Source organism: Ovis canadensis, chromosome 13 (genome assembly GCF_042477335.2).
Source record: "Ovis canadensis isolate MfBH-ARS-UI-01 breed Bighorn chromosome 13, ARS-UI_OviCan_v2, whole genome shotgun sequence".
NCBI lineage: Eukaryota > Metazoa > Chordata > Mammalia > Artiodactyla > Bovidae > Ovis > Ovis canadensis.
Genome location: NC_091257.1, coordinates 21,796,462 through 21,811,216, shown reverse-complemented (window position 1 = coordinate 21,811,216; position 14,755 = coordinate 21,796,462). Strand labels below are relative to the sequence as shown.

Here is a 14,755-nt window from a genome sequence, read left to right as displayed (position 1 = left end):
GGCCTTGTTGTCACCACAAAATGATTTGCCCTTGGAGGAGAGTAACTCCGTCATGAATCTGGGCAGAGCACTGGGAAAAGGTAGTCAGGCTATAGAGCATTACTCAGCTCTGACTTTTCCTGGGTGCTTGCTTTCATGACACCCTGGTTTAAATTGCAGCAAGGACTGTCTAAAGAGAAACAGCCATGTTCATCACGGGCTCCTTCAGCTGGAACTAGAAGGGTACAATTTATCAATAAAGCTGAAAAGGGCTCTTCCTGGCTGGTTCTGTGTATCCTGCACCTTCTGCCACAGATTTCTCTTAATTGCAATACAAATAAGCTGCCCTTGGCAACTTAATTACTGTGACTTCCTCCACTGGCATCATGAGGGCTTGCAAAGGGCTGAATAATGGAAGACCAGCTGTTTCATTGCTCTGTTTTTCTTTCAGATCTGTAATCTGACACCCATGCTAGAATTTCCTTGAAAGCATTTTCTTTCAAGCCCTTCTAGGCGGCTGCCTCACCTAAATGTCCAGTTGTAGTCATCTGTCACCCTTTCCATCACGTCGAACACAGCTCCCGGGGCACTGCAGATGGGCCGGTTCCAGTTGTCTCTGATTCTCATATAAAGGTTCCGCGTATAAAAATTCTCAAAGTTTTGATACAGTGGCACAAAATCCTATTATAAGAGAGGCAGAAGTTTACTTTGGTCTCTCCCTTTTTATAGTTCAGTTACAAATAAAAACTGAAAGATGTGGAGGAGCCATGAAAATATTCCATCTGCAAATATTTTGAGCAAGGGTCTTGGGTAAGGGGATGGGCCGGGTCCACAAATAATTCTGTGAGTCCTTCACCTCCAAGGAGCTTCCATTTTAGTGGGAGAAGGAAACCCTGTGGCAAATAAAGGTATCAAAAATGATAGTGCAATACAAGTCTCCAAAAGAATGCTGGAGACAATGAATCCCAGTGAATTTCATCGAAAATTTAGCAAGAGGTGTTTATGTCTAAAGCAGTTTAGTTGGAAAGGAACTAGTTGGATGATTATTTGGTCTTAACTCTTTTGACCACAAATAGCCCCACTCATAATGTGTTTAGAAACGTGGATGAACTTGAATTGTTGGATCTATTGGCATAACTGCTGGTAGGTGACCAAGGGCATAGACACTGAGTTGGAGAGCTTCTGGAGGCATTTGGCTTCTCTCAGTGTTGAAGCAACAGCACTGTTTTGCTGTATCAAATGTCATCCATGCCTGAGGGACCTGTAATCCAGGTGAGGCTCAGAGCAAGACATATTTGACTTTGTCATCTAACTCCTAAGCTAGAACAAGGTAGAAAATGCAAACCTTGGGTAAAGTCAAGTAGTTTCGGTATTTGTAAGATTTTATCCAGAGGCAGAATCATGTTTTGCCAGAGAAATCAAGATGGCTTTATGCAGGAGAGGCTTTGGAGATGGTCACTGACGGTGCGATGAGACTATGATGGCTAGGTATGCTTAGAGAGGGCACTCAGGGTAAATCGGTCTCTTTGCTGGAAATGTAGGGTATATTTGAGAAGAATGAGAAAGAATAAAACGTGATGGATCCTGCCATTCTATGTTCCGAGCTTATAATGGCTCGCACTTCCCTTGGAGTCAAAGCCAAGATTCTGATGGTCTGACTCTGTCACCTGAGTTCCCTATCATTCTCTGTAGTGTGGGTGAGGCTGCCATATCTGCTGGCTGCAGAACATGGGAGGCTCACATGTGCTCATGAGAAACTCAGACATTACCCTGGGGGAAGTAAGGAGCCACGGAAGATTGGGAGTAGTGAGCTTCCCTACTCCCCCTCTCATTTTCTTTGAATTCTTTCTTCCTCCTATGAAATGGAGCGTATATCCTAAAGGCACAAGGAAGATGATGGGGAAAGGCTTTGCGGAAGGACTTCTTATGCTACTAATCTGGCCCTCTCATCTGAGATGGTCCAATCAGATGGAAAAAGATAGAATCTGCATCTTTTGATGGCTGCTGGCTGCATCCATAACAGTGTTTTTCTGTTATTTCACTTTTTGGTTTTTAGTGACAGTGGCATCATATCTGGAGAAAACTGTGATTGTCTATAAGAAAAAGTCCTGAGGACTACTGCATGTGAATTTGAAGGACAGTTGGGCAACTCTACTGATTACATTTGTAAGTTGAAATTCTTATATCAAATATATTTTCTCTCAAATAGTGAAATGCCCTTAGATAGATTTTCAGTTCAGTTCAGTTCAGTCTCTCAGTCGTGTCCGACTCTTTGTGACGCCATGAATTGCAGCACGCCAGGCCTCCTTGTCCATCACCAACTCCGATTTTACTATTATTTAAATCTATAGATTATGATAATTGTACACTTTTACATTTTACATGGAAATGGACATATATTTGAGAGAAAAATTGATTATGTAATCCTAGGAAAATCTTTTTCAAACTATTTCTGTTTTGATTTCATACATTTTTCTCAGACCTTTTTTTTTTTAACTGATCTGTAAGTTACTCTATATTCCCAAACATGGCTTGTGTCCTTCTAGTTCTGATTTTTAATTTCTTATCTGAAATGAAGTCATCTAAACCTGCCCTACAAAAAGAAAGGAAAGACAGAAGTAGGTCTGTCAGTAATATGTCTGGACTCTGAATGGAATTATAGTTCTAGGTTTCATGAGAAATCTGACACAAAAGAGAGTTAGCAGTTAGTTTAGAGGAGAAGTTAAACTTTGGCTTAAGAAAACAGTTGATTTTAGAAAGAAAAGAACCAAAATAGTATGCCTACAAAATTAAAATAAAATTGATTTCAAACATGGAACCACAAGATGCTCAAGATACCAGGGCAGAAAGAACAATGGAAATCATGGAGTTCAAATACCCATTTGACCTGGGAGGAAAACTAGGCCCAATTAGATGAGTAATTTGAACTCTGGTCAACTTCCGCTCCATCTGGTCTACCAGCAGTCACTTTGGACATGTACACACTGCTACGTTTAAGAGAGATCACCAATAAGAACTTACTGTACAGCACAGGGAACTCTGCTCTATATTCTCTGATAACCTAAATGGGAAAGGAATTTGAAAAAGAACAGATGTGTATATATAGCTTAACCACTTTGCTGTACATCTGAACCTAACACAATGTTAGTCAATTACACTCCAATATAAAATACAAATTTCAAAAAGTGACCTATAATATGGAATACGAAGGCCAACAATCCTCCATGCCATGGAGGAGGGAGCGTGCATCGTATGGAACTTGACGCTGACCTAAGAAAAAAGTCTGCAGCTTCTGTCACTGAGGTCTCATGAAGGTGTGTCACCAGGCGGCCTGAGGGGAGGTGTGAACATGCTCCACCCTGCCCAAGCTTCTGGCTCCTGGCTCAGAGATCCAGAATAACCTGTGGAGAAATGGTCAGCTAGCTCTTTATTGAGATAAAAGCTCTGAAAGCAAGACATGGGGGTTCTAACCAACTTTGTGGGGTCAGAGAGGACTTTCTGCTATGGAATAATCTCCACACTCAATAGAAATTTCTATAAATTAGGCACTTGAAACTTCTCTGTTGAAGAGGTAGGGCAATTTTTAACCACATAGAGCTATTTTTTTGTGGGTGGTATAAATGCTAACTTAAATCTGAATCATCAGCTTGGTCATCTACCTGTTCCTGAGAGGGAAAAATGAGGTTGGAAACCTTGGAATGGAAGAATAATGCCATTTGCCACCACAAAGATGGACCTGGAGATTATCATACTGAGTGAAGTAAGTTAGACAGAGAAAGACAGATAACATATGATATTGTTTGTATGTTCAGTCTTTAAAAAAGGATACAAATGAACATATTTTCAAAACAGACATGGACTCACAGACATAGAGAACAAACTTATGGTTGCTGGGGGTGGAGGAAGGGGGTAGGGGAGGGATCGTTAGGGAGTTTGGGATTGACAGGTATACACTGCTAGATTACAAATAGATCCCCAACAGGGATCTACTGTATAGCACAGGGAACTCTGCTCGATACTCTGTAAAAACCTAAATGGGGAAAGAATTTGAAAAACATTAGATAAATGTATAACTGAATTACTTTTGTGTACGTCCAAAACTAGCACAACATTGTTAATCAATGTTTGGTATAAAATAAAAAAAAAAAACCTAGATCTGGTTGGTCCAGTGAAGAAGTTCTGCCTTCTGGTTACAGAGCTCCTATTCTTCTGCACCCATGAAGGTTCCTGCCTCTGTGTGGGTGTTTTTTCGCCCCACCTGACTCCTTTGAGCACTATGAGGTTTCTTCAGGAGCAGTGAGTGCCTTCTAAAGGTCATTGTCCTCTAGTCTCAGGTAAGCCTCCCACAGCATTGTCACTATATAAAAATATGAGTCTGGACTAGCTGTTGCGAAAGCCGAAGTACTGCAATAGGATGTATCTTTATCTATCTGCATATTTAGCTTATCACATGGTCTCAGTTCAGTTCAGTTCAGTCGCTCAGTCATGTCCAACTCTTTGTGAGACCATGAATCACAGCACGCCAGGCCTCCCTGTCCATCACCAACTCCCGGAGTTCACTCAAACTCATGTCCATCGAGTCAGTGATGCCATCCAGCCATCTCATCCTCTGAGTCACGTGGTCTACTTACTATATTTTTCTTCCTGACACAAAAGGTGGATGTGAGAGTGAACCCCTGGCCACAAGGACACAGTCATTTTCTGGAGTAGGGTATAGGAGGGTCATCGTTGCTGTTTAATTGCTAACTTGGCGACCGACTCTTTGTGATCCCAATGACTGTAGCCCACCAGGTCCTCTGTCCATGGGATTTCCTGGTGAAGAAAGTGAAGTGGGTTGCCATTTCCTTTTCCAGGGGATCTTGCTGACCCAGGGAGAGAACCCACATTTCCTGCATTGTCAGTCAGATTCTGTATCGCTGAGTCACCAGGGAAGCCTTATAGGAGGGTGGAGAAACCCTAATAATAATATAGCCACAACATGACCTTGTTTCTTCTGCAATATGACATTCTTTCTTTTTCCACCATTAATCTTGTAGAGTACTTTATCATTTTTCAAGTGTTACAGGTTTATCTGTCCTATTTTCACAGACAATTCAACAGAAAACCAGAAAATCTGAGTGGACAGATTGAGATTTGTACCAATGAATGCTCTTTTCAACAAACCACACTGAACATATCCATGGTTTGTTGCAAAAAATACTACCAAATTTGGAAGTATGTTTCTTCATTTTGGGTTTAACTACCTTCTCATTCAGTAGTAAATAGAACTATGGATTTGTAGAGAGAGGGAAAAGTCATTATCAAACACAGTTTTTACTTGTCCCGGCAGTAACACTTCTTTTTTTCACCTAACATTTCATGTTATTGTATTACTTCCTTTTGAGAAACAGTTGTTTCTCTTAACAGGGTTGAACTCAGAAAAAAAATTAAAACATGTTTATCTTTTCCTCTTTGTTGGGAAGGGTAAGTTTATTACAGACAATTCACTGAAGTATGAGAAACACAAAGTAAGAATGGTGAAATCTGATTTTTCTTATTAAGAAATTAGAGAGAGGTTGAAAAAAGATGGTACATCCAGTGCTTGGATGTGTTCTACCACACATCTAAAAGCCCTGTGAGATGACAAAAAGGCAGATATTTAAAAAAGAAAATCTGGTGCTCCAGCGGTTAGGACTCCATACTTTTATTCCTGATGGCCCAAGTTCACTCCCTGTTAGGGAAACTAAGACCCCACAAATATCGATTGTGGTGAGGGCAAAAAGTTTTCCTAAAAAGTCTATAAACAATAGACTATAAATATATATATTATTTAATTTACTTAATAATAAAATTATACTATATTAATATAAATATAAACATAAACTATAAAAAGTCTATAAACAGTACATGCTGGAGAAGGTGTGGAGAAAAGGGAACCCTCTTACACTGTTGGTGGGAATGCAAACTACTACAGCCTCTATGGAGAACAGTTGGAGATTCCTTAAAAAACTGGAAATAGAACTGCCATACGACCCAGCAATCCCACTGCTGGGCATACACACCGGGGAAACCAGAATTGAAAGAGACGTGTACCCCAGTGTTCATCACAGCACTGTTTACAGTAGCCAGGACATGGAAGCAACCTAGATGTCTGTTGGCAGACGAAAGGATAAGAAAGTTGGGGTACACATACACAATGGAATATTACTCAGCTATTAAAAAGAATGCAGTTGAATCAGTTCTAATGAGGTGGATGAAACTGGAGCCGATTATACAGAGTGAAGTAAGCCAGAAAGAAAAACACCAATACAGTATACTGACACATACATATGGAATTTAGAAAGATGGTAATGATGACCCTGTATGCGAGACAGCAAAAGAGACACAGATGTAAAGAACAGACTTTTGCACTCTGTGGAAGAAGGCGAGAGTGGGATGATTTGAGAGAATAGCACTGAAACATGCATATTATCATATGTGAAACAGATCGCCAGTCCAGGTTTGATGCACGAAACAGGGCTCTCAAAGCCAGTGCACTGGGACAACCCAGAGGGATGGGATGGGGAGGGAGGTGGGGGAGGGTCAGGATGGGGAGCACATGTACTCCCATGGCTGATTCATATCAGTGTATGGCAAAAACCACTATAATATTGTAAAGTAATTAGCCTCCAATTAAAATAAGTAAATTAAAAAAATAAAAACAAACAAAAAATAGCATAATTAACAAGTTTGTTATAATAGATCAAAAGACAATATATAGTTTTTTACGACACTCATGAAATTCCAACACAACTATCTGAGAAGCTGTGACAACTAAAAAGAGAATTCATTAAGGTGAGAGTTTTTTAACTTAAAATATAAAAATAGCAATAGCTTTCTCATATGCCATCAATAACTAATTAGAATCGAAAATAGGGGGAAACATACTATTTAAATAGTACCATCACCAAAAAATTGTACTCAAATAACAATAATAAGAAAAAATGGTGACCTTAGAATAAAAAAAGCTAAAAAAATTAAATAAAAAATAAATTAAAAAAATAAAATTTTATTAGAGGACATAAATATCTAGATAAAAGGAGAGACATACCACCATTCTGAATGAGAAGACTAAATAGAATAATATTCTATTATTTATTAAGATGTCAAATTTTCCAAAGTCAAAACATAGATTTAATACATTACCAGTTGAAGCAGCAAGAGTTCCTTCTTAAAAATTCAATACCTAAAAAGCTAATTCTAAGGTATATATTGAGAAAATTTTCACAAACTACTTGAAAACTTGTAAATTTACCTAAAAAAATCAACATATTGGCTGAATTTCATATCAATGGGTAAAAAGTAATTGAACTATTCAATTACTGATACTGAGACAATTTAAAAATCCCATGAAAAAGTAGTCCCCCTCATAACTCTTCTAGGCTTCAGATACAACGAACCGTAGTAATCAAAACAGGGTGGTATTGAGAGCCGGAAAATAAACTCACCCATCTACAGTCAATTAGCCTTCAACAAAGAAGGCAGAATATAACATGGGAAAACGTCTCTCAGCAAATGGTGCCGGGAAAGGTGGAGAGCTGCATGTAAAGCAGTGATGTTAGCGCAGACCTTACACTGTACTCAAAAGGGCTTAAACAAAGACATGACACCATGAAATTCCTAGAAGCGAGCCTAGGCAAAATGTTCTTTGGCATAAATCATACCAGTGTTTTCTTAGGTCAGTCTCCCAAGGCGATCGCAGTAAAAAAATAAACAAATGATATGTAATTAAATTTACAGGCTTTTCACAGCACAGGAAACCATTAAAAAACAATAGCTAAATGAAAAGGCAACCTATGACATGGGAGAAAATATTCGCAAATGATGTGACAGACAAGGGCTTAATCTCCAAAGGATAGAAACAGCTCACACAACTAAATAACAACAACAAAACAAACAACCAAATTGAAAAACAGGCAGAAGACCTTAGTGAACATTTCTCCAAAGGAGAAATACAGATGGCCCACAGGCACGTGAAAAGATGCTCAATATCAAAACTACAATGAGGTACCACCTCACATCAGTCAGAATAGCCATCATTAAAAGATCTACACGTAACCAATCCTGAAGAGGGTGCAGAGAAAAGGGAATCCTCCTGCATCATTGGTGAGAATATACATTGGAACAGCCATTGTGGAAAACAGTATGGAGATGCCTCAGAAAACTAAAAATAGAATTACCATATTGTCCATCAATTGCACTCCTGGGAATATATCCAGACAAACTGCAATTCAAAAAGATACATGTTCTTGTTGATGTATGGCAAAACCAATACAATATTGTAAAGTAATTAGCCTCCAATTAAAATAAATAAGTTTAAATTAAAAAATAAAAATAAAATTAAACAATAATTTTACACATTAAAAAAATAAAAAATAAAAATCACAGTAAAAAAAAAAAAAGATACATGTACTAGTCACTAGTCACAATAGCCCAAACATGGAAACCATCTAAACGTCCATCAACAGATGAATGAATAAACATGAGATCCGTGTACACACAATGAAATATTACTCAACCGTAAGAAAGAACAAAGCAATGCTGTCTGCAGCAACACGGCTGCAGCCAAAGATTATCATACTAAGTGAAGCCAATCAGAAAGAAAAAGACAAATACCATATGATATCACTTATATGTGCAATCTAAAGCGTGGAACAAACAAACCTATCTGTGAAGCAGAAGCAGACTCACAGACACAGAGAACAGGCTTGTGGTTATCGGGAGAGAGATTGGGGTTGGTAGATACAAACTATTACATTTAGGATGAATAAACAGCAAGGTCCTGATGTATAGCACAGGGAACTATTATCAATGTTCTGTGATAAACCATAATGGAGAAGAAGATTAAAGAAAGATTGTATATATATATAGGAGAGTGAAAAAGTTGGCTTAAAGCTCAACATTCAGAAAACGAAGATCATGGCATCTGGTCCCATCACTTCATGGGAAATAGATGGGGAAACAGTGGAAACAGTGTCAGACTTTATTTCTTGGGGCTTCAAAATCACTGCAGATGGTGACTGCAGCCATGAAATTAAAAGACGCTTACTCCTTGGAAGAAAAGTTGTGAGCAACCTAGACAGTATATTCAAAAGCAGAGACATTACTTTGCCGACTAAGGTCCGTCTAGTCAAGGCTATGGTTTTTTCAGTGGTCATGTATGGATGTGAGAGTTGGACTATGAAGAAAACTGAGCACCGAAGAATTGATGCTTTTGAACTGTGGTGTTAGAGAAGACTCTTGAGAGTCCCTTGGACTTCAAAGAGATCCAACCAGCCCATTCTGAAGGAGATCAGCCCTGGGATTTCTTTGGAAGGAATGATGCCAAAGCTGAGGCTCCAGTACTTTGGCCACCTCATGCAAAGAGTTGACTCATTGGAAAAGACTGATGCTGGGAGGGATTAGGGGCAGGAGGAGAAGGGGACAACAGAGGATGAGATGGCTGAATGGCATCACGGACTCGATGGATGTGAGTCTGAGTGAACTCCGGGAGTTGGTGATGGACAGGGAGGCCTGGCATGCTGTGATTCATGGGGTCGCAAAGAGTCGGACACGACTGAGCGACTGAACTGAACTGAACTGATTTATATAGCTGAGTCACTTTGCTACATGGTAGGGATTGGCACAACTCTGTAAAACAATTGTACTTCAATAAAAAAATAGTCCTTCTACTTCACAGAGCACATGGAATTAAATCCTAGATGAGTTTGTAGATTAAATGAATTCTCCAAATTATAAAAGTACTGAATGAAATTATAGGAAAATTTTTTATCTTTCTTACAAGATGAAAATAGCCTTCCTAAACTACTCCCCCTTCACAAAGAGAAAGAACAGCAAAAAATAGCAAAACCAACAACAAAGAAAACATAAAGGAGGTGTTTGATACATGCAGCTTAAAAATTAAAAATATATGTGTGGCTAAAAAGCCACTGCTGCTGCTGCTAAGTAGCTTCAGTCGTGTCCGACTCTGTGCGACCCCAGAGATGACAGCCACAGAAAAAGTTAAAAAAAGTTAAAGTTAAAAGCCTAGAAACAGAATTGAAAAAAAAAACTAAAACAGATTTAAGAGGCAAATTATTGATGAAGGATATATAGAAAGAACTTCTCTCAATCAATAAAAATAATTTAATAAAATTATGAGCAAATGATATCAACAGGAAATTCAAGAAGAGTAAGCATACATGAGAAATAATCATATGAAAAGCTCAGTCTCATTATAAACAAGGAAATGCAGAGAAACACAAGCACATGAAAAAACCTCCCTTTTCAAATTGGCAAAAATGAGAAATATTTTTAAAATATCAATGTATCAAGTGCTGACAAGAAAGCAAGCACTCTCGCGTACTACTAGAGACATGCTATGCAATATTTTTTAAAGGCAATTTGCCAATATTTTGGAAGTTAAAATGTTTATTTCTTGGGCCCAGAAAGTCATTTCTATGCATTATCCTTGAATAAATGCATAGGATGCTCATTGAAGCATTATTTTCAATAATAAAAAAGAGAATAAAAATAAATAATCATATAATCCTACTATACAATACCATCATGTAGCTATTAAAAACAATGAAGGTAATCCTCTTCTGACAGGTAAAGATCTTCAGTGTATAACTTCTTGCAAAAATAAAAAAGACAGTCACACAACAAATGTATGTTATGAACATACCTTAAGGAAGGGAGAGGGTGATGCAAATGAGCACATATGTAACTAAATGCATGAAACAGAAAGGAAGGATGACCATAGCTTTTGCAGCTATTCCCGTAATAAAAAGGAAAGGGAAAAAGACACAGGAAGAGGCTAGTCATAACCCACTCATTCCACACATTGGCTTAGTACTAGTTGATAGGCGCTAGCAAAGCTCTACTTCATCAAGATCCATCAACCTTGCTACTATTCTTGTTAAAAACCTACTATTGCAGATTCCTTCTTGCCAAGGGAGGCAGTAAGGTCTATACTGTACAAGAACTAAAACAAAATGATTTGACTAACATTTTAATGACACATCAGAAATTTCATGCCTGTGGGTATTTGGATATTTGGGTATTTATATATATCCAAATAAACGTTGGGGCTTCCCAGGTGGCTCAGTGGTAAAGAATCCGTCTGCCAATGCAGGAGATGCAGGTTTGACCCCTGGTTTGGGAAGATGCCCTGGAGAAGGAAACGGCGACCCACTCTAGTATCCTTGCTTGGGAAATCCTGTGGACAGGTGAGCCTGACAGGTTACAGTCCATGGGTGGGGTGGGGGGGGGGTGTTGTAAAAGAGTCAGACAGGACCTAGAGACTAAACAACAACAAGACAACTAAACAACAATAACAAAATAAATGTTGACCTGAAAACTCACCATGGGTAGTTATAATCTGATTTTACTAATGGCCATATTTTACAAACTATTTCTCAAACTTTGATTTTGGAGTTTTTCCCCAAAGCTAGATGCAATCATGGAAAATATGCCTTTCTTGTGAGGGTGCATTTGTTTTTGAGAAGCAGCCAGAAGGTATTTGGAACCAAGCCTGGTTGGGGAGTTTGGGGATAACTCTGCTGGTGACTCCTCCTGGCTTTAAAGCTGGTGATGTCCGGATGGATTTAATGAAGAAAGTGAGGGGGTGAGCTGTACTGGTATCTGAGGGAAGAAGGGTCATTCTGAGCAGAGGGAAAGGCGGGTGAGAAATCCTTGCGTTAGGTGTGAGAAGCTGTGTTTGAGGAAGAGGAAGAAGGTCCTTGCGGAACAGGGACAGGGCTCATCGAGAGGGCGGTTCTGTAGCACCTTGACATGTGAACTGACTTAGGTTTAAAAAGATCATGTTGGTTGTTAACTGAGAAGAGAATGAAGGGGCTGAAGCATTCCCACCCACAAGCTGCTGGCTAATATGTTGGGTTCCCAGGGAAACTCTCTCATTTTGGACCCACCCAGATCCAAACAGGAAGCCCAGCACTGGGCCGTCTGTTTGCTTTGGACAAAACCATGCCTCACACCCAGTGACCTTCATGAACCCCATCCTTCAAAACACTCAGAAGAAAGTCATACTGCGCCAATCTTGCTGTTGTTTCAGAATGCCAAGTGTGGATAAGAAAGAGCGAGGTTTAATTCATGCAACATTTATTTGGCGATTTATGTCCAAATTTTCTAGTTACAACTTGCTGAACCATTTTTGTTATATGTGGGAGTAAAAATCTCTGGGGATGAACCAGAAATATCTGGGCTTTACTTGTAGGGCTCTGGGACTGCCTGGGTCTAACGGAAACATGGTATCGCAACTGATAAGTCTTTTACCAGCAGGGGCCACAGGGATTGAGACATGCAGCTGTACTTGAAGTTTTTAAAATCCCTGACAATGCTTGATATTCCTTTGATTATATTTTCTGACATCCTACTCTGGATTTAGCAAAGTTGGGCCATGACATCACTGAGAAAGTACTATAGCTAGAGATCTCTGCTGCTGCTGCTGCTGCTAAGTTGCTTCAGTCGTGTCCGACTCTGTGTGACCCCATAGACGGCAGCCCACCAGGCTCCCCCATCCCTGGGATTCTCCAGGCAAGGACACTGGAGTGGACTGCCATTTCCTTCTCCAATGCATGAAAGTGAAAAGTGAAAGGGAAGTCGCTCAGTCCTGTCCGACTCTTTAATACATTGCAATTCAACTCTAAAGTTGCCTTTAAAGGGTTAAAAGAAGAACTGAAGCAAAATATTGAAACCTTGTATCTGTCTGGGTTGTCTTTTTTCCTCCTTAGTGTCTTGATTATTAATCAAGTCTGTTGAGATAGCAGGTGCTCTGGGTCTGAGATTTTTTTAGGGCTCTTTTGGAGAGAGATTTTGCTTTTTTTTTTCCTTTTTAATCTTTTCACTTAGTATTACTAACTCAGTCCTCAAGTGACGAGTGTGCCACTGCCATTCTTGTAGCTGACCAAAGAATAAATTTGAGATTATCCTGGTTTCCTCCTCTGTCTTATTTTCCATATACTCAGCAACCAAGACTTGTTGATTATACCTCCTAAATATCTTTATAACCAGCTTCCTTTTCTTCATTCCATCTGTCTCTTCCTCAACTCAAGCACATATTATCTCCTTCCTAGACTATTATAAGGATTTTTATTGTCTCATTGCTTCTAGTCTTGAGTTGGAATTCCATCTCTGCCACTTATAACATTCTCTAAAGTTCTCTGTCCTCTTCACACCCTTTGTCTTTTTCTCTTCCATAGACCTTCCCTGGGAGATCGCATCCACTCCTATGGGTTTGATTAATTTAATATGCTCCAGATATACTGAAGATGCTACAATATCCATCTCAGACTTTTCTCTGAGGTCTAGACCTCTCTATCTAGCTGTCAATTCTTTCAACTCAGCTTGTTTCAAAGTGAATTGATCACCTTCCCCTCCACCTTCATCTTCCTTCGCAATTCCCCATCTCAATATGTGATACTGCCTTCTTTATATCCAGTTGCCCAAGTCGTAGACCAAGTGTGGGCTTTGATTTGCACATCTCTGTAATTCCCCAAGTCAAATCGATCATCCCTAACTCTATCTCTTTTTTTTTTAATTGAAGTACAGTTGATTTACAATGTTGTTTAGTTTCAGGTTGATAGCAAAGCAATCCAGTTATACAGAATAGATACAGATCTATCTATCTAATTAGATCAATATTCCTTTTCAGATTTTTTCCATTATAGATTATTACAAGATGTTGACTATATTAATACTTCCCCGTGCTATGGAGTAGGTCCTTGTCATTTACCTAGTTTATATGCAATAGTGTATATCTGATAATCCCAAACTCCTCTGTTATCCCTCCACTCTCCATTTCCCCTTTGGTAACCATAAATTTGTTTTTTATGTCTGTGAGTCTATTTCTGTTTGTAAATAAGTTCATTTGTATTATTTGCTTAGATTCTCCATTAGTTAGTTAGTTAAGTCACTCAGTCATGTCCAACTCTTTGCGACCCCATGGACTGTAGCCCACCAGGCTCCTCCGTCCATGGGCTTCTCCAGGCAAGAATACTGGAGTGGGTTGCCATTTCCTTCTCCAGGGGATCTTCCCGACCCAGGGATCAAACCCAAGTCTCCCATATTAGAGGTAGACGCTTTAACCTCTGAGCCACCAGGGAAGCGTACATTATGATATTTGTCCAGCTTACTTCACTTACTATGGTAGATTTTAGGTCCATCCATGCTACTGCAAATGGAATGATTTCGTTCTTTTTTGCTGGTGGGGTAGTCCTGATTCCAACCCTTAAGCATCTCTTGGCTTGTCTCTCATGAGCTATCACTAACCTGGGCCCAGCCCAAGGTATCATCTAGATTTTTTATCAACCTGGACTTCTGCCTCAGCCTCTTAATTGGATTTTTTTTCTTTTTTTGGTCCCTGCGTTGTCCTCCTGCAATCCGTTTTTTACATTGCAGTGAACATGATCTTTCTAATCTGCTAATCTGCATTCCTCTGCCTGAAATCCTTCAATGCCTTCCCATTGTTCTTATAACAAATGTGTATGGCTTATAAAAACCCCTTATAGTAAGGTCTCTGCTTGCCTCTCAAGCAATCTTTCTCCCCACATAATCCCACTCTCACAACATTCTGATCATTAGAATTCCTTGGTTCCTTGAATGTTCAATGTTTTCTCTTATCTCTGGGCCACTTCACACCATGTTTCCTTTCCTTGAAGACTCCTTCCAGCTCATCTTGCTGCACTCGTTGCCTTATTACTTACTCTTCAGTCTTCTAAAGACTGAATTTAAGTTTCTCTTCCCCCCAGCAGGCTTC

The 14,755-nt window shown here is 39.3% G+C and overlaps 1 protein-coding gene across 1 annotated transcript in view; it reads right to left on the bottom strand.

Annotated features, from left to right (window-relative positions):
- Positions 1-14,755, bottom strand: part of SPTLC3 (serine palmitoyltransferase long chain base subunit 3) — a 143,058-nt gene that overhangs the window by 102,255 nt on the left and 26,048 nt on the right. The window contains exon 3 of the mRNA XM_069547112.1: positions 506-660. Within this exon, the coding sequence (XP_069403213.1) occupies positions 506-660 (155 nt within the window). The remainder of the gene's footprint in view (positions 1-505; positions 661-14,755) is intronic.